The sequence below is a fragment of the Nothobranchius furzeri genome, chromosome 8 (assembly GCF_043380555.1).
Source record: "Nothobranchius furzeri strain GRZ-AD chromosome 8, NfurGRZ-RIMD1, whole genome shotgun sequence".
Lineage (NCBI taxonomy): Eukaryota > Metazoa > Chordata > Actinopteri > Cyprinodontiformes > Nothobranchiidae > Nothobranchius > Nothobranchius furzeri.
Window position 1 is genome coordinate 39,539,313 of NC_091748.1, and position 20,423 is coordinate 39,559,735.

The following is a 20,423-nucleotide window of genomic DNA, read 5'->3' on the forward strand; positions in this document are numbered from 1 at the left end:
TGGCCAAGCTTCCAGCTGTGTCGGGTAGAGAGGGGGATTTACTTTGACTCGAACGAACAACAAAAGGTACATCACTATCAACCAAAACCAAAACCACTCACTTTAGATCACCACATATTGCACTATGTTCCACGTCAGTCAAGACAGGTTAAGCAGACGTCTCACCTGCAATGAGCACCTTTTCACACACCATCATTTTACCCATCTGTATTAGGAAAACAACAATAATAAATATGTGTCATAAATAGCATTTTTTTCCCATCTGAATAAAAATTTAAAGGCTGGGTATATTTCGAAGATCCTGATGGGAAACCTGTGTTTAGTTAGAGCTTCTGATCAAACCGGGTCTAACTACAGCTCAGGTAGCTTCTCCTGTATATTGCTTGAAACCCTTTTGTAGTGCGTGTGTATTTTACAGTGCTCGTCTTCACGCCTCGTGCATCCTTTAGAGACAGAAACAAAACAAAGACAAAAGAAAGCTGTGGAAATAGCCCTAATAACAGGGTTCAAACAGGGTGGCACATTAAGGAAGAAGACCTTACTAACAGATAACAGATACATCAGTTTCTGATCTGTAGGCTCCCCGACCGCTTTCTTGTCTGTTACCACCGTGCCGTTGAGCCTTTTTGTTTTAAAGTGCAGTCCAGATGCAGGTGACTAAAAGACAAGAGTCAGATTTCACAGATAAAGAGATGAAGCACTTGTACAACCCAGAGGATGAGCTCAGGGATGAAGGGATGGCACATTTGTCAGAGAAGTTGGAGGAGTAGGATAGGGATGAGGAAGGGGGGATCTGTGCCTGAACCAGCAGCAGAGTCACTCTCTGGACTGGTAGAAGAGGATGTATCCCGACTCGGAGTTCTTGGAAATGTCTGAGGTAAGACCGTAAAACTCCTCAATGGCCTGGGCGTCGATTTTCTGCACAACAGAGGTGACGAGGAGACTTTCGTGAGAAAACCAGAACTACGATACGATAGATACAACTGCAGCGTGACCTACCTCCACGATGTCGTCATCAAACAGCAACCAGAAGCCGTGACTCTTCACTATGGTGATGTAATGACCTCGGTTTGGACCACTGAGGAAACAGAACAGCCTTATGTAGCAGCAAGTCAGCCCCTCTGAGAAAAAGTATCATCTGTTCATCCATTCATCAAAAACCGTCACAAATTTGAATAACCAAAGACGCTAAAAAATCATGTCACATATACACATTTTATACATTTACACACAAATTTTAATATTGTTTATGGAGAATAAAGCAAGAATACACTTGATTGATGATGCAGGCTTTCTCCTAGTAGCGTGTTAAATCTATGTGTCAAATAATGAAAGGGAGCTTGAAATCAAGCAGCTTTTCTGACGACATTTCAGACGGCTTGTAGGCCTTAAAATGTGTTTATTCTGAAATAAATCCATTAGATGTAGGTGGTTATATCATTGTTATGAGTTGGTGTGATCTCTTGTGGATATACGCCCAAAAGGAGACACTCTGAGAGGATTAGAAAACCTATTTGGACTAGTTATTCACTGCATAAGGCAATACACTAAAATGTCCTTTTACTTCTTGAGCCACTGAAGTTTTATTTGACCTTTTTTGGATTTTGTGCTAAACACTAAGCAGTGGCAGGATGGAGTTTACCCTTCAGAAATCCTGATGGTGTGGTGGTATCAAAACTAGGTGTGGGCTGGTTGTAGGTTTTAATGTTTTACCACCATGTCAAGAAGTCGCGCCTACTACGTTTTCATTCATACCTTTCCTGCAGGTTAAAAGCCTCTTAAAGAGAAGCTAACCACAGAGTGGGTTTGTTTCTCTGGCTGTATGTAGCAGAGTGGCACTACTGCCTCTCCCCCTGTAGGTAATACCATCAGTGGTATTTATCATCATTTTACTCAGCCACTTATTTCATCTAATGGCAAACATTTAGGAGTTCAGCACCTGCTGCATGACAAATGAACAAATAATGGACAGAACCAAAACATGATGCACTCAGCATGAAGATTGTTGTTTAATGAGTTGAAAGCAGATTTGATATGAGGTGATATACGAGGTTTGTGTTAAACACAGACGTCTGACCAGCACTCTTATTGTGAAGGGTAACCAAGATAACTATTAAAACCAGGAACCATTTGATACCAGTAAATCCTGAGCACACCTACAGAGGTTAGGTTTTCTTAGATGTCAACCGTGAGGACATCCTACTCTGATTTTAAATATGAGAATGAAGCTAATGACAAATTTAACCTCATTAGTCATTAGAACATAAAATATCTGACGCTGAGTCTAAACACAGCAACTGTTCAAATTCAGCCGTTGTCTATTTTTATATGTAACTGTGCATCAATAACTATTATCAGTGTTGGGCATCTTATGTTAAAGAAGTAATTAGTTATAGTTACAAATTACTTTCATGTTCTACAGTACATATATTGTCAAAAATTGTCCTAACTGAATGACTCTTACCATCTAGAATGAACATTTCAGATCATTCAGTAAGAATGATTTTATGGATGTCTGGAACGTTAATTTCTACTAGGAACATTTATAGATATCTGGAATAAATATCCACATTTTGAGCTTGAAACCATGTGTTATTGTGCGACAATTGTGAACTATTCAACACATTTGGTTTAAAGTCATCAGCATATCATACCTTCCACAATGAACCACCACTGCTACCAGATCATACATGCGGTCCAGATTAACAGCATCCCCTGACGTGTTAAAGAGACGAAGTTCTAGAGGGAAAACCACCCGGTAGGACAGTTTGGTGTAGCGGTGCAGCTGCTCCATGTACTTAAACCTCTTGAGGTGCAGCGCCAGGATCATGGGAAGCTTCTTCACTCGCATCCTGCAGAGGAACAACTGTCTTTGCGGATTTTTGTAGCACATAACGAGTTGGTGTTAAACTGTTTTACTGACCGTTTCTGTGCTTCTTGCTTACTGCAGCATGTTTCACAGTAGTATTTGTATTCACTGCACAATGTCTCAGTGTTGCTAAAGTCCCTGGAAGAGAAAGAGAGAGTACTGCAGGACGCTCAACCACTGGGACCAAAGAGAATGTCTGCTTCCTTAGCCGTGATCTGAAGCCCAACCCACCTGAGACAGTGTGTTATTGATGTATTCTGCTCCACATCCACAGAAAGATCCAGAAAATCTTCATCTTTGCTGCTTACCTGCAAGACAGCCATGAAAACCCAAGTTATTTCCTATATGAGTCAGAGGCGATCAGCATGTTGTTGTAATGATGTAACGACCTCTCGCTCGCCCACACCTACACCCTCACCCACACCCACACACACCTGTGCACCCGCACTGGCAGCCTTTGAAATGCTGATTTGACTGATTTTGTCTTTACACAGCTCAGCACGTTGGGATGTGTGCAGGGTGGTGAACACACACACCAACACCCAAACAAAAACAAAGTAATCCAAATCCACACACACCGTTTCACAGTTCAGGCAGCGCGTCTCATTGGTCAGCGTGCCTTGGAAGATGTCATGAACCCACGTGGGCTCGGTCTTGTTCTCCATCTCGTTATCGGTGGCCACAGCGGTGCCGTTGTTCTTCAGGCGCCCGTTCTGCTTCTCTTGCTTCTTCTCCTCTTGCAGGATGTCAGCCACCGTGTTCAGTAGGTAATTGAGGAATTCGTGGGCATCCTGCTGCATGTAGTTATCGAACAGGTCTGGAGGGAGACACAAGGATGACAGAAAGGACAAGAAAAAATTAAATAAAATACATTTTATTTGACCACAGCAGTTTAAAGGTGTCCACTAAAATAAAAAAATAATTAAGACCAGACAGAAAAGGTCATGTGAAACCTTTTGAATAACCTTTATATCTCTACAGTTAAAATGTGGCCTGGCAGGGCAACCGTCCGTATCAGTCTTCCTCCGCTTATCCGGGTCCGGGTCGCGGGGGCAGCATCCCAACTAGGGATGCAGATGCTGAACCAATCCGCCTGTCGATCTCCCGATCCCTCCTACCCTCACTCGTGAACAAGACCCCGAGATACTTAAACTCCTCCACTTGAGGTAGGACCTCTCCCCCGACCCGGAGGTGGCAAGCCACCCTTTTCCGGTCGAGAACCATGGTCTCAGATTTGGAGGTGCTGATCCTCATCCCAGCCGCTTCACACTCGGCCGCGAACCTACCCAGCAAGAGCTGAAGGTCAGAGCTGGATGAAGCTAGGAGGACCACATCATCCGCAAAAAGCAGAGACGAGACTCTCCTGCCACCAAACTCGACACACTCCACACCACGGCTGCGCCTAGAAATTCTGTCCATAAAGGTAATGAACAGAACCGGTGACAAAGGGCAGCCCTGGTGGAGTCCAACCCTCACCGGGAACAGGTCCAACTTACTACCTCTATTCGGACCAAACTCACGCTCCTCTGGTAAAGGGACTGAATGGCCCTTGACAGAAAGCCACCCACCCCATACTCCTGGAGCGTCCCCCACAGGGTGCCCCTGGGAACACGGTCATAATCCTTCTCCAAATCCACAAAACACATGTGGATTGGTTGGGCAAACTCCCATGCCCCCTCCATCACCCTTGCAAGGGTATAGAGCTGGTCCACAGTTCCACGGCCAGGACGAAAAACACATTGCTCCTCCTCTATCTGAGATTCAACTATCGATCGGACCCTCCTCTCCAGTACCTTGGAGTAGACCTTTCCAGGGAGGCTGAGGAGTGTGATCCCCCTATAGTTGGAACACACCCTCAGGTCACCCTTCTTAAAGATGGGGACCACCACCCTGGTCTGCCACTCCACAGGAACTGCCCCCGATGACCACGCAATGTTGTAGAGACGTGTCAACCATGACAGCCCTACAACATCCATAGCCTTGAGATACCCAGGACGAACCTCATCCGCCCCCGGGGCTCCGCCGCTGTGTAGTTGTTTGACTACCTCAGCAACTTCTGCCCCCGAGATCGGACAGTCCATCCCCAGGTCTCCTGGCTCTGGTTCCTCCTCGGAATGTGCATAGGTGGGATTGAGGAGCTCCTCAAAGTATTCCTTCCACCGTCCGACTATAGCCCCAGTTGACGTCAGCAGCTCCCCATCCCCACTGTAAACAGTGTGAACGAGTTGCTGCCTTCCTCTCCTGAGGCACCGGACAGTTTGCCAGAACCTCTTTGGAGCCGATCGATAGTCTTTCTCCATGGCCTCACCAAACTCCTCCCACGCCCGAGATTTTGCCTCGGCAACTGCCACTGCTGCACCCCGCTTGGCTATCCGGTACCTGTCTGCTGCCTCCGGAGACCCACAGACCAGCCACGCCCTGTAGGCCTCCTTCAGCCTGACGGCTCCCCGAACATCTGGTGTCCACCAACGGGTACGGGGGTTGCCACCAAGACTGGCAACCCTGAATGTAAAATGACAGTTCTTCTTTGGAAGCGGATCACCCAGGCTCTACTCAGCTTCAACAGGGATTAGAGATGCAGTAAACAAACAACAATCCCCAAACCATCTGCTGATCAGAATCTGCTAATATTCACTGTGATCGTCTGGTGCAAAACCCAAAAATCTGATGGGTTTAGGTCCATAAAATGCACCATTGCTAAACTTTAATTCACCTGAGCTAAATCAGAGCTTCAATTTAGACTTTTTTTACTTCCAGAATCATAATATTAAAGTAAATATTTTTTAATTGTATGAGGCTATTTATAGTTCTTTGGGATAAATCAGAATGGGTTGAAATCAGTTTTATCATGTCAGAGCTGCACAGGAAACAGAAATCCACATCGGCCTCCAAAAGCAGAATTGGTGCATCAACAGTTCAAAATTCAGTCTCATCAGACCTCAAAGGACTTCAGCAGGAGCATTAGGACATGTTAAAATGTTGTCTGGAGACTGCCTTCCATGAGAAAAAACTCATGCTTAGGCCTCTTCTGGGTTTCAGACCACCACACCTGGTTTCTGGATGGTTTAGAAACTCTTTCCAACTTAACATAAAACCAACCGTCTTTTACCTCATGTCAGAAAACCCCAGGTTTGCCAGGTAAGCCTCCCTAATGATATCAGCTCAGCTGGGATAAATCCAGATTTCCTCTTCCGCTTCCGGTCGGTAACAAGATGGCGCCTGTGCTTGGCTTAGCTGCAGTCACCAGCCACTTTTTCAAACTTTTCTCCGCTAACCTCACTATTTTCCACCTTGCTCCTGTCTGCGGTCCTCTTCAGTAGTGTTCCTGCTACCATCTCCTATGATCGCCAGACTCTTTTGTCCTTCCGTTTGTTCACGATCGCCCAAGATGCACCGAGGACGTACCTCCCTGTTTGTTTATCTGAGTGGCGCACTGGCCCGGAGCCAAACGACGATTCCATCCAGGGCGCCTCCAGCGATGTTTATCTGGTCCCGGGAAAACGTCGAAGGAAAAGAGGTAAACGAGCAGGAATCCAGGTGAGAATAAGACTTCTCCTAAAGCGTGGTTTATCTGGTAAACATCGGTGTGATCTCTAGCTTCTTTTCCTTTGTTTGGCGACTTGAGCGCCACTTCCCCATTCCCACCGGGCCGTGTTGCGGCACGGTTCATCCGTCCAAGTTTTTAAGGTCGGTTTATCCTCATTCCTCAGTGGTTTCTCCTCCTGTTCCCTCCATAAGTGGTTTTTATAAACACCGTGGATCTAACCCTGCTAATTTATGTCCACTAACTCCAGCTGTTTCTGATTCCTCCACCTCACTCAGCATGGCTCTATTAAAGGGGCATTATGGAAGTTTGACAGCCAAAACATGTATAGAAATAATAAATGTCTTCTTCATACATTCTCCTGCAATGCCCTGGTCCTGTAGAATGAGCCCTGGCATTTTTACTGTGATTGCCTGTTTTTCTCTAAAATCACAGAAAAAGGGTCGAGCAGGCTGCTTCATGCGCGTTCACGCTCAGGCATAGCCCGTAGCATTTGTGCCAACTCAGCGACTTTGTCGCTGTTCCTAACGCCTAGTGACAAACCTAGGTACATTTCTGAGGACCCTTAGCTACTTTCTGTAGAACTTTCTTCTAGATATTTCCTGCAAACATGGGCGGCACCAGGCGGTAGCTAGGGGTTGCTAAACAACCCCAAGATTGGGCCAAGCAACTGCTCAGCAACCCCAAATCCTGAACGCACCCACACCACCACCACCCCACACCTCGCGTGCGCACCGTGCCAACATGCGCTCGCCTGGAGAGTAGCATGACCAGCTCCGTCTCGCATTTAAGGCAGTCTCCCGTTTCGTGTTGAAATCTTCCATAAACTGCGAGGAGAAAGCCGGAGCTGGCATCAAACCAGGAGGCCGTACATGTCAACTTTTCACTCTCTGTCCGGAGGGGTGGGGTGGGGTGGGGAGGTTGGTTCTTGTATTCATGATAATGTCCGGTTTTTCATCCAGAAGCAGGGATCAAATTATCGGGGAGCGCTCCAGGCAGCTGCGTTCTGCGCACGGCACATTCTCAAAGTGGCGCAACCCAAAAACTATAATTAACACATGACCGTTCATGTCAGTTTATATCCTCTGGTACTGTCTTTTAATCGTGCCTGATGCACTCGCTCATCATGTGCTGTGCTGATTTCACCTCACTGATGCAGCATCGAAACGTGCGCTCTGCTTTGCGGTCAGGAGATCCCTTTGATCTGCTCAAAAGTAACTTATAAGGTAAAAAAGTAAGAATCCAAGCAGCAGTTTTTCTGGAGAGTTTAGAGAACATGCAGGAAGATGAGAGACAGACAGGGCAGGAAAATTGTTAGATAAAAACAAGAAAACAAAGAAAAATGTTTGAAAAGTAAAATGTAGGTAGATTTATCTCCACTAAACCTTTTTACCAGTATAAAACAATAAGTTATACACATGTCATATTTATACATCTGATACAATTCAGATCACCTTCAAAACTCTGTCACACACCCAGGGCCGTTTCAAGGCATTTTGGGGGCCAAGGCCAAACAGAACCCCCCCCCCCCCCCATCCCCCCTATAACTGGGCTCCCCCACAAGCCTCTGTGCAATTCATACCCTGTCCAGGAGTATTAAGTATTGTTTGTAAAAACACCTCAGGCATTACGGACATGTACTAATATTGTCAGATGAAAAACAGAATTGTCGGACACGTTGTCTCATCTGCTTCTTTTCTAAACTCACAAAAATATGCCAGTCACAAAACCAATTGGAAGCCACTTTTTGTAAATTCTCTTAACGTTTCCATGGAGTCAGTGACAAACGTTCTTTTTCATTGATCCCATCGACTAATCTCACAGCTGAAATGACGCATTCTTAGTGATCTGAAGCTTTAACAACGCTGTAGTAAAACACAAGGTATAGTCATTTCTTATTGATATAACGCTGTTGCACCACTGAAGCAGCAGAAAAATTAGATTTTGCAATAAATATGCAAAACATTTACATATGAATTGTTTTCCGTTTCGTTGGCAGAATCTGATATTAATGTTAGCTACAAGCTAGGTGTTCTGATAGAACACCGGGAAAAATGGGTCCCAATGTGGTTTGTGTGCATTGTCATGTAACAGTGATAATGAAAGGCAGGATAAAAATGTTCACCTTTTTCTGTACTTCATTTTGTTGCCCTGGAATTTCATGTTGTAGCCAACCCACCGCCCAGCCCCCCACCCCACCCCATCCCCCTTCAATAAGCGCCGACAGGGGACAACAACCCCAAACACTGACCGAGCAACTGTACAGCAACTGCTGGTAAAATTTCCTGGAGCTGCCCATGCGCTGCAAATTAGCAACAAAATAGCCATTTTCACTCCGGACCGTTCTTTGGTTTGACGTTGTTTCAGGCGTTATCAAGGATATAAAAGTTACAAATGCTATGAATATTACTGGTGTGTAGCTCACCTTGTAAGATGTCTGACTCTCATGCAGAAGACCTGGGTTTGATTCTGGATGTGAACATAGTTTATTTAGAGTTTATTTTTTTACATTAATGGTATATTTTTTTACAGTAAGATGCCCACATTTTTATTTGAGACTTGCCAAACGGCATTGAATTCACAGATAAAAAAGATGTGGGTTCAACTTTCATTTTGGAACAATTTTTCAAGCAAGTGTATGGTATTTATCTTAAATGCTTTTATTACGATTCTTAGTGGGCTTCCTAAACTTATTTTGGCGTGGCTTTTACTCATAGCAGCAAGTAAACATCACGTAAAACGTTGCCTCGTGATTTCTGCGTGCTGCCGTTTACGTGTTTTATGATCACAGCAATTAACCGGCTAAGCTGTATTTAATTTTTAAGCAATGGTTGATCAATTGTCAGATCACACATAAAAAGCACTTTGGATTGCTATTATCTGTCTCACCGAGACAGATCTCAGACAGATCCTGAGACGCTCCTGCCTGCCATTTTTATTTTATTCACGGAAAAAAAAAATCAGACTAGTGATTTCTCTTGGCGTTCAGTTTATACATTCAAACAGCACAGCATTCTATTTAAACTTTTTACATGTAAATCTGTTATTTGTCCATCCATTCATCCATTTCATCCACTTATCCGGAGTCGGGTTGCGGGGGCAGTAGCATCGAGAGGCCCAGACTTCCCTCTCCCCAGCCACTTGGGCCAGCTCCTCCGGGGGAATCCCAAGGGGTTCCCCAGCCAGGTCCGGTAAGAAGTCCGCTCCGACAGCTTCTGGCGTTTTTAAAAAGTATCCCAGGGGCACGGTAAGTGTCCGAGATGTTTAATATATTTAATTTCTGACTATATAAAACGATTTCTTCGTATTTAAAGTGTGAAGTAAACTCCGACGAAGTGAAATCCAAACCGATCCTGTTCAATTTGTTTACATTTGTTGCCTGCCAACATGGCGTCTACTCTCTGAAGCCCCCTTCAGACAGGCCATGAAAAACGGAAATGTTCTGGAATCTGTCCGTAAGACCTTTGTCTGAATACAAACATCCAGATAACGTGTTCCGGAATTTATCCGGACGAAGCCCCTAGTAACAGGTCCGGACTTGTTACGGACAGGGTGGCTGCTTCAGACTGGTGAGGTAAAGTTCCGGACAAGAGGGAGGGGGAGGAGGAGGAGGAGGGGACTGGGGGACGCTGTGCGCACCTATATAGCTCGCTCCTGTAGCATGCGGCGAACCACGGCAGCTCGCCTCCTACGGTACTGCCTAGACGCGCGACGGAGCGCTTCACACCGCTTCAGTGATTCATTTAACCATTGAACTTCATCATCCAGGTCTCTTATGCGTCTTCGTGTGCGCAGAATTATGCTTAAGCGCCTCATGATTTTTATCTTGAGAGGTGCTATAGAAATGATATTTTCTTCTTCTTCTTCTTCTTAACATGAGTCCGATTCTCCCCCCCACCCCACCCCCCCGCCGCCGTCAGACATCTGGAACTTTTCCCTGCTGTGTGAACGCAGCCGAAAAGACAAGTTCCGGTACAAAAGTGGTGTGTCTGAAAACACAGTTCCGGTTAAAAACCGGATTGAATTGTCCGCAAATGTTCCAGAATGTCTGTCTGAAAAGGGCTTGAGAGTCACGTGACGTCCGGAGCTCTATTGAAGCTGCCGTTACGCTTTTGGCCTGAGGGGGCAATCGCGAGCATAAAAATTCAAAAGTCCGTAAAGTCCCTTTAAATACCCGTTCTGTTAACAATAAGTCCTTCCTGCTCAATGATCTAATTCTCTCTAAAAACCTGGATTGTCTGTTTATGACTGAAGTTTGGCAGCAAACATCTGATTATTCTGCTCTGATTGAACTCTGCCCGAGTGGTTATTCTTTTCTTAGCCAGCCCCGGGGTTCTGGTCGTGGTGGAGGCCTAGCTGTTGTTTTCAGAGACCATCCTCCATGTAGCTCTACAACCTCTGGTCACTTTGTTTCCTTTGAACTGCAGCTGATTAAAGTCGGGCGTAAGGACCCGTTCTACTGTGCTGTGGTCTATCGTCCACCTGGTCCAAACAGCTCTTTCCTTCAGGAGTTTAGTGACTTTCTGTCCTCCACTGTGAAACTGTCCAGACTGGTGATTGTTGGTGACTTTAACATCCATGTTGATGATCCCTCAGACCACTTTGCCATGAGTTTCTCCAGCCTTATGGACTCCTTCAGCTTTACCCAGCATGTTTCTGGCCCCACACACACCAGGGGGCAAACTCTAGACCTTGTTTTTACCCTGAGTCTAAATGCTGACAGTGTTTGTCCTGAGGACGTTTATATTTCAGATCACCATTGCATTTTCTTTAACTTGTCAGTTTCTGCATCCCCACCTCCTGCTCGCTGTATGGTTAGTTCTCGTTTTCTTAATGACAGCACAGCTAGCAATTTTTCTGCTGCTTTTGATCCACCCTGTTCTTCTGATAACGACCCAGGTTCCTTAACTTCTCAGTTCAACGAGCACTGCCTCTCCATTCTGGACAGCATCTGTTCTGTCAGAACCAGATCAGTTCCTGCAGTGAACTCTACTCCCTGGTTTAATGACAGCCTTCGCAGCCTGAAGCGCCAATGCAGAAAAATTGAGCGTTTGTGGAAGAAAACCCATCTCCACGTCCATCTGCTGCACCTACAGGATCTTCTGACATCCTTTAACTCTGCAGTCAGAGACGCGAGGGTTTCCTATTTCTCCAACCTGGTGTCCCAGAGCAAAGGGAACCCCAAGGTGCTGTTTAACACCATCAGCAGCATCGTGTCTCCTGCCTCTCCTACAGCCTCCATCCACTCTGTTGCAGACTGTGAGAACTTTCTGTCTTTCTTTGTGGATTAAGTCAATAAGGTTAGATCTAGCATCTCTCCTTCAGCCTTATCGCCGCCTCTCCCGACTCCAACCAGGCCCATCATCCTAGATAGCTTTGCTCCTGTTTCTTTGCCTGAGTTAACCAAACTAGTTAACTCTATGAAGACCTCTGCATGCCTCCTCCACATCTTACCTTCATCTTTGTTTAAAAGTGCTTTTCAGTCCATCAGTCCCAGCGTGCTCTCTATAATTAATGCTTCTCTGGTTTCTGGTCAGGTCCCTGCTTAAGCCTGATTTATGCTTCTCCGTCTGCGTCAGTGCGGAGACACGCAACGCCATTATCCGTTCTTGTGTAGGGCTCCGGCAGACACGCAAGTACGTATGGAGTCAAGCCCACTTTTTTAAACATCAGTCGAACGAGACGGATTACGCAAGCTTGTGATTGGTCAGGACGCCACTGTTGTTTACAGCGCCGCCATTGCAAAGAGAGCCGAGGATAACTAGCGGCAGACACGGAGAAGCTTGAAGAATACCTCACGAAAAAACTCTAAAAATATGAACGTTTAATTCTCCCGTGACTGGAGGAGTGAGAAGATGTGCAGAAAGCGTTTTATTTGTGGACGGAAATGACAGGAAACGTGGGTTTAGAGGTGGGGAGCGCATGAAGAGGTGGGAGAATGAGAGACAAATATGTCCGTGTTAAAAGTCTCTTACATACACAAAAAACACAATATAAACACACTAACTTGGACCGATGCATGACAGGATACCATAGAACAGCACTACGCCCTCTGTGGTCCTGCCGGGCAATTGCTTTGCAACGCTCTCCAGGAGACGGAGAAGTATGAGAGCAAAACGCTTCCGTCAATCCGTGCGTGTCTGTCCCTTGCGGAGCTGACGGAGAAGCATAAACCAGGCTTTACTTTAAGAACGCTGTAATCCACCCGCTTCTTAAAAAACCGAGTCTCGACCCCTCTCTCCATAGCAGCTTCAGACCCATCTCTAAACTTCCGTTCATCTCCAAGATCTTGGAAAAGGTTGTGGCTAAACAACTCACAGCTGCTCTTGATGAACATAACATCTATGATAGCTTCCAGTCAGGTTTTCGTAGAGCTCATTCTACTGAAACAGCTCTTCTTAGGGTCTCTAATGACCTTCTGGGTTAGGGTTAGCTAACCCTAACCACTCTCTCTTTATTCTGCTCTCCCCACCTATTCCACCTTCCTCAGGATCCACTGATTTCCCTCTTTCCTGTTCACTCTCTCTTTCCTAACATTTTTTAAATCACAATTGTCTATTTTTTTGCTCATTTTAAATACATTTTTAACCGTTTTCTTTTTTAGATTTTTTGTTTTTGTGAAGCACCTCGTGATTTTTATTGGCGCTATTGAAATGATCTTCTTCCACTATTATGACGCACCTGACACGTTTCATGTGTTTTAATGTTTTGGTTCTAGGTGTGGGGATGGAGAGCAGAGCAATTCCATCACATCAGGATATAGATGCCTTTCACTTAGAATGTAACAGTCTGATTTAAAGGGATTCGGGCAGCTCTTTACAACACACTGAACACCTTGATGTTGCAATAACATTTTACACTACAGCATAGCCTTGGATGAAGGTCAGTAACTCAGAGAACAGTATCCAACACATCAGATTCTCCTGGATTGTAGACAACCGAAGCCCCTTCCTTGATATTATACACAAAGTCTCAGAATGTTGAAGGTTTCCGGTTCCAGTCATTTGGTTGTGCTCCTGTTGATACGCCCACAAATACAGGAGCTACAGAAGAATTTGCATCTCTTTGTTTGTTTGCTGTGTGCTGGGGCAGTGGGGTGAAGATAGCAGATGCCAACCGGCTGAACAAGCTGATTAGAAGGGCTGGGTCTGTCCTGGGTGTTAGACTGGAGAACCTGGAGGAGGTGTCTGAGAGGAGAATGCTAAAAAAGCTTCTCTCCATCATGGACAACCCCTCCCACCCCATGCACGCCTACATGATGGACCACCGAAGCACACGCAGCAAAAGACTCATTGCCCCGAAATGCAGAACTGACCGCCACAGGAAATCCTTCGTACCGGTGGCAATAGGACTGTTTAACTCTTCCTCACGCTGTAGGTGATTCTCCAAATACTATTACCTTGGTTATTCTGTGCCCTCACCGACTGTGCAATATTACCCAAGAGTTCTGATTGTAAATATGTTTTTATCCCCCCATCATATCATATGCTGCTACAAACCCATATTCTTTTACACAATACTTTAATCACTTTTGTGAATCGCCTGCACCGACGGCTTAATTACTTATCCACAAGGATGCAGTCATGTATTTAATTAATTATTTTTTATTTTTTTATTTTTTTAATGAATATATTGTATATCATATTCCTATTTCACCTGTTCCTTTGTCTCTCCAACTGCTTTGAGCAAGTACATGACACAAGAATTTCCCTCGGGATAAATAAAGTTGTTCTTATTCTTATTGTCTGATGGTTCCTGCCTGCAGGTTCACCAACCCCTGACTCTAGTAGCTTACCGATGTTGGCACTATTGAAATTACGCCAATCATATTTTATCTAAGGATGTGCCCAGGAAGCATAGGGATGCATTGCTTACACTATTTTTACATGCTACGCTTCCAGTTCCATCAGCAGTTCAGATAGAGTCAGACAGGAAGTCAAACGCAGGAGCAGTATAAAACATCCAGAAACGTTCTAGAGAAAAAAGTCACGTGCAGATTTCCAGCTGCTTAACAAGTAAAAACAGCATGTCATCACCTGTTCATGGCCTGCTGGTGGTGGTTGGAGGGACCGGTGGAGCAAGTGTCCGGCAGGCCTCACCTCTGCTTGGGTTAAAGCCCCGCCTCCTGTTTTAATTGACAGCCACAGCTTTCACCACGCAGTTTGTGCAAGATTTGAACTCTCAACCTGCCGTGCGAGCGAAAAGTAATGAATATGCGGGAGTCCCACACAAAGCGGGACATAATATCTAGTCATATACTCTCCAGCATCCATCGGCACGGACTGAAGAGCCCTGGGAGGTTGGGGTGGTGGCGGGCGGGGTTCAAGAGCAGGGGTTGCTAAGCTGTTGCTTGGCTAAACGTGCCGTTGCTTTAGCAACCCCTAGCTACTACCTGGTGCCACCCATGTGTCTCACTACTGTCATGTCTCGGAGACTACTTTCCTGTGTCCAACACCTTTGGTCTGACCCCTAGTGACCTAGGGACCCCCAAGCAATCGCCTGCCCTGCTCATCGGCACGCACCTTCATGCACACTCCTTGTTTCTTCTCTTTTTCTATCTTGCAATCTGGAAAAGAGCAAGTGTTTTATATTTTAACCTGGTTATGAAATATCCCTTCTGTGTGTGGTGTGTTGAGTGTGCTGGGTAGAACACACCCATTACATTATATGCTATATACGCATCCAGAGGAAAGGCTGGGTTAGTGACGTGGTGAGTTCAGGCATCTGGGAGGTACTTGAGGTAGAGCCACTGCTCCTCCTCACTGAGAGGAGTCAGTTGAGTTTGTTAGGATACCTCCTGGAGGAGGCATGTGCTGCTGTCAGGAGGACCCAGAGCCAACCCAGGACATCTAAACTGGACTGGGAATGCCTTGGCTTCCCACTGAAGCTGCTGAGAGAAGTGGCTTAGGTGAGCCTGAGAACTCAGGCCCAGATGAATGGAAGACAACGCATAAATTAAAATGAATTGTACTCACTTGTGAAACTAAATGCATCTTTTTGCCCACTTCCAACATTAAACTCTCATGACAACAGGAGAGAATAGCCATTCCCATGTGATAGACTCACTGTGCAGGTAAATGTATGCGAGAGGGGAAAACTGAGAATGTAGAAGTCAGAGAAACCTCTAGGGATGAAGCAGCTGACCAAAGCTGGCTCCCAACAATGATCGCATTGTTCACTCACATAATGAGCTTCCTCACCGCGGACGGTAGAGAACAGTCAGACTCTGTCAGCTCTGCTCTGAAGGACCAACATGCACCTGCCCTTCACCTCAAAATCCAGATCACATTAAAGGCAACGCTGCTGCTAACGTACAAAACAAACCCACGAATCTCAGCCTTTGATTGCTACGAGCAAACATGTGTAACAGGCTGCAGGATGGAACCGGTGAAACCACAACCAAACGGAAACAAAAGCAGAACGTGTGTGTTCATATGCTTTTGACGAGTCAAGTTTCCTCCCACCGTTCTCCTTCCGCAGCCGGGAGATGAACTTCTTGGGGGGGATGACACCCACTTTCTTCTTCTGCGTGGCGATGGAGTGGAAGAGGTCAGCCAGACACGTGAGCAGGTTCTCCTTCTTCTTCTGCTGGGCTTTGTAAGCCAGAACGTTCTCCCGGAACGGCCGACAGAAGTAGAGCGCCTGCAGCACCGAGTTACAGTAACACGTGTTTCCAAACTGAGAAAAGACAGGACAAAAAAAAACACCATGAAAACTAGAACTCACGTTTCATTACCAAGCTGCTGGTGGAATCTGATCCAAACCAAAGCAGCAGAACAGATCCTCGGATCCACAAACAGCTCCGTTACCGTCAATACCAGCTGTCGGACAGCAGACGTGACTCACCGCCAGCTCTTTGTTTTGACACACGACTCCAGTGTTATTTGGCAACGTGTGATGTTAATGCACGAGAGGATCGGGTGCTACTCACATTGACCAATCCGAAGTAGTGTTCATTGATGGGGAACTGCTCCGGGCCGATGTCTTTCTCCAGAGCAGAGGCATTGGTGCCCTGAGAGAACAAAACATGAGATATAATGTCACCGTCATACTCTCATGTAGCATTAGTGCTTGTTGTTTACCCAAATCAATATAAGCTGCTGCCCTCAGATGAAAAACAGTTAAAAACTGTTTCAACAGGTAAAGAAACGCCCTAAAGTGTCAGCTTCTGTTGGGATGACACGTCACATCTTTTACATGAAGGAAATGAATGATGAGGTCCAACTGAGGCAGAGCCATGTCAGAAGTTAGGAGGGTTTAGCTCCCGGTGGCTGAGACACACCACTTATCTCCTGTCAGAAGCCCTTCTCTTATCAGAGCTCGGAGCTCTTATCCAAATGAATCGCAGCTTTGTCGAGCAAAAATAGCAGACAGTTTAGTTTGAGGAAGGCTTTGACTTGTAATGGCTTTGTGTGAAAGCCTGCTCTGAATGCTCCTTTGTCTGATCAACCACCTCTGGCCCGAGACGCTCAGGAACACGTGCAGATCTGTAAACTGGATCTTCTCACAATAGCAGCAAATTCTGATAAACACACAGAAGCTCAAGTGGATGTGAAAGTCCACCAACAGGTAGGAAACATTTATTAAAGCTGAGAGCAGATCATTAACATGTTTCCTTGTGGTTCTGGCTACATTCTGAAATCTGAGCTAGAAATATTACCATGAATATCCATCACCTGGGTCAGCGTGCACATAGTGGTTTCCCACCAACCACTGGTGCAGAGTGGAAACACTTTCCATACATTCAGTACATACATATATACATACATACATACATACATACATACATACATACATACATACTGCTGACAAAAGCAGCACGATGAATTCTGAAGTGTTTCGGGATATATTATCTGCTCATATTCAGCCAAATGCCTCAGAACTCATTGAACACACTGAGTGCAGATGGACAATGACCCGAAGCATACTGCAAAAGCAACCAAAGAGTTTTTGAAGGGAAAGAAGTGGACTGTTTTGCAATGGCCAAGTCAGTCACCTGACCTGAATCCGACTGAGCGTGCATTTCACTTGCTGAAGACAAAACTGAAGGGAAACCGCCCCAGGAACAAGCAGGACCTGAAGACTGTTGCAGCAGAGGCCTGGCAGAGCATCACCAGGGATGAATCCCAACGTCTGGTGATGTCTACGTGTTCCAGACTTCAGGCTGTAAATGACTGCAAAGGATTTGCAACCAAGTATTGAAAAGTATAAGTTTGATTTATGGTTCTGATTCTGTCCCATTACTTTTGGTCCCTTAACAAGTGGGAGGCACATATGAAACTGTTGTAATTCCTACACCGTTCACCTGATTTGGATGTAAATACCCTCAAATAAAAGCTGACAGTCTGCAGTTAAAGCACATCTTGTTCGTTTCATTTGATATCCATTGTGGTGTTTAGAGCCAAACATGTTAGCATTGTGTCCATGTCCCAATACTTATAGACCTGACTGCACCTCTTTATTAGAGCAGATGGGTGGATCCACTCAGTGACAGGTGGAGGAGGGGGAGTTGTGCATCCAATGTCACATTTTAGCAGGCAAATTAGCCATATAATGTCTAGATGTAGGCAATGAGAATCCGCTCATCTTAGCCATTGGCTGACCGTAACCTTTACGTGTCAGCATCGGTATCAGCAATAAAAACCCATATCAGTCAATCTCTAATCAGAACCTTTGTTTCCAGCGCCTTGGAAATGAGGTCTGACCCTGGAGATAAGGTGTACCAATGACCAGAGGTGTGACCAAGTCACTGCTTTGCAAGTTACAAGTCTTTCCAGGCAAGTCCAAGTCAAAGTCGAGTCCAAAGTCAATGATATGGAAGTCCAAGTCCAAGTCCAAAAGTTTGAATTTTCAAGTCATCTGTCCAACTTCAATTTAATGACGATAATAAATTCCAGAAATAAAGCTTCATTTATTTGCTCAAACAAGCAGAAAGTGCAACTGAAACGGATTATAACAAAGTGCTGCTGCATTTAGCCGTACAAGATCCAACCCAGAACCAAGCATGATTTATGATTTTTGTCCATGTCATGCCACTTTGTGCTAAAATATCAAATATGCTCAAGTCATCAAGTCAACAGATGCAAGTCGATTCAAGTCGCAAGTCATTGGCGTTCAAGTCTGAGTCAAGTGTAAGTCTTTAGATTTTATCAAGTGAAGTCAGAAGTCATTAAATAATGACTCGAGTCCAAGTCATGTGACTCGTGTTCACACCTCTGCCAATGACTGCAACTCAGAAGACATCCAACAACTGAGCGATCAAACTACTCATAAGTGTTGCATGTATGGAAGGCCTGTATTCTCTTAATATTGCTTATCTCTAAAAATCCATTGGTACTGAAACTTCCTGCAGGGGTACAGTCCACAGCCTAGAGGAGTCCTGCAGGCTTTAGACAGCGTCCAGTATAAATATAGCAAGGGCCTAACGCAGGCATTAAGTCTGTTCTTTCCCACTCTTCACAACGTAAACACGGATTAGTGGTTTCTGCTCTGTGCTTCCGGGATGTAGACCAGCTCTCTGCAGCAGAGCCACGTTATGCAACCGCGACAAACTGTCAGGGCACGCGCTGTGCTGCTTTCCTGTCAATCACAACTGACAGATCCATAGAAAGTCCAGTGTCTCCTCTCCCCCGGGCTGCACAACCCTTACCTGAGCCAGCCTCAGCACCGACACACCCGTCCGGTTAGGGAGCCGGTGTTGTGCCATAAATCGACTCACTGCCAAAAAATGATTAGCTTAGTTTTTCCAGTTCGGAAGTTGTTTTAAGTGTTGCTATTTGTCTTAAACGTTCACAATGAGGATATATTAATCCTTTTTGCAATATTTGCGATTGAAAGATGGTTTGTGGTAAGAACTGGCTTTCTTTATGTTACAGCCTTGATAATAAAAAATAAATAAACAATGTAAAATGGCGCCCTGTATTGAATGTAAACGTTGTATAAATGTAAATAAACAATTCTCCAGCGATTTGATTTTTTCCCCTTCCTTTCTTTAGTTGCTAATCATTTTTTGGCAGCGAGTCGATTTATGGCACAACACCGGCGGAGAGCTGGTGGGAGGCAACTCAACACCATCAGGTTCAACGCCACTGTAGGCAAATCAATGGCAGCGCACTGATTAGAGTTACTCACCATATTACAAATGGAGGCGATGTTTCTGACAGTCATTTAGTTTACAGTGTCCCCCTCACCGCCATCTTTATAAAACAAACAGAGCAAGGCGACGCTGAGAAATGAAGGTAATTCGCAGCCGCGGCTGGAGGCCACACCGCTGCAACCCCAGGCGGACGGACACGGAGCACCACCATACATTCGCCGTTCAACGCGGCGCTAAGCGTCGACTCGACTTCATCCTCCCCGTACACGCACGGAAATCCCCTCGGTAAAAACACCGCCGGGGGGGTGTGTGGAATAAAAAACGGAGGAAATTCACAGGCAGCAAATTGTTAACAGCGACCGGGAAACAATCCTGCTGGGTGAGGAAACGATGTCCCGCCTATTGAAGAAAAGCTCCGTTGGTGATTGGTCCAGATGTTCCAGGTTGATTGACAGAATATTCTAACCACTCACAGACGTGCACGGGTAGGTTTGACCGAGCTAAACCCAATCACAATCAAGTACCAGTAATGATTGGTTATGGGAAATGTAGTTCCTATGTTTGATGCAATTTCAGAGTTTCTGCATATTTAAGATATTTCAAGATAAAAGTAGTAAGAGTGTTGTCTTTTTTAAATTTTAACATTTTTATAATGTCATTTCGTATATGTGTTAGACGTGAACATTTTCTTTCATAATTCAAACTGGAGTTTTCAACTATTTTTCTGGTCAAAATCTTCAATTAAATGACAATGATAGCTGAAAGGTTAGCTATAGATCAAACTTGACACTTGTTTGTTAGATAAATGTATAAAATAGTTTATATCAATAATGTTATTTATTACTATAGCTCCTTTGTCGGCTACAGGAGCTGCATGCAAAAAGATATTTGTTAAAAGTGTTGGTGTAATAAGC

At 45.2% G+C, this 20,423-nt stretch overlaps 1 protein-coding gene across 2 annotated transcripts; it reads right to left on the reverse strand.

The window, feature by feature from the left end:
* Window positions 1-603: 603 nt before the first annotated feature.
* usp46 (ubiquitin specific peptidase 46) lies at window positions 604-19,764 on the reverse strand. 2 transcript variants are annotated; one of them, XM_015975641.3, is made up of 9 exons: window positions 19,545-19,764; window positions 16,345-16,425; window positions 15,878-16,091; window positions 3,448-3,686; window positions 3,101-3,177; window positions 2,924-3,007; window positions 2,655-2,852; window positions 1,000-1,078; window positions 604-918 (listed from the first exon to the last, which is right to left on the reverse strand). In XM_015975641.3, the coding sequence occupies exons 1-9, from the start codon at window positions 19,578-19,580 to the stop codon at window positions 817-819; spliced, it is 1,110 nt and encodes a 369-aa protein (XP_015831127.1). In that variant the 5' UTR covers window positions 19,581-19,764; the 3' UTR covers window positions 604-816. The 2 variants fall into 2 exon arrangements, with proteins under 2 accessions (XP_015831127.1, XP_015831128.1); XM_015975642.3 differs by lacking the exons at window positions 15,878-16,091; window positions 16,345-16,425; window positions 19,545-19,764 and adding an exon at window positions 14,450-14,560.
* Window positions 19,765-20,423: the final 659 nt, after the last annotated feature.

What these genes read in the sequence shown, in the direction of transcription:
- usp46 (XM_015975641.3), bottom strand. Translation starts at nt 19,580, where the DNA reads ATGACTGTCAGAAACATCGCCTCCATTTGTAATATG. An exon ending in ACTACTTCGGATTGGTCAAT is followed by an intron (nt 16,092 to 16,344) that starts GTGAGTAGCACC and finishes GTCTTTTCTCAG; the next exon opens with TTTGGAAACACGTGTTACTG. An exon ending in TCAATAACACACTGTCTCAG is followed by an intron (nt 3,008 to 3,100) that starts GTGGGTTGGGCT and finishes TTTCTCTTCCAG; the next exon opens with GGACTTTAGCAACACTGAGA.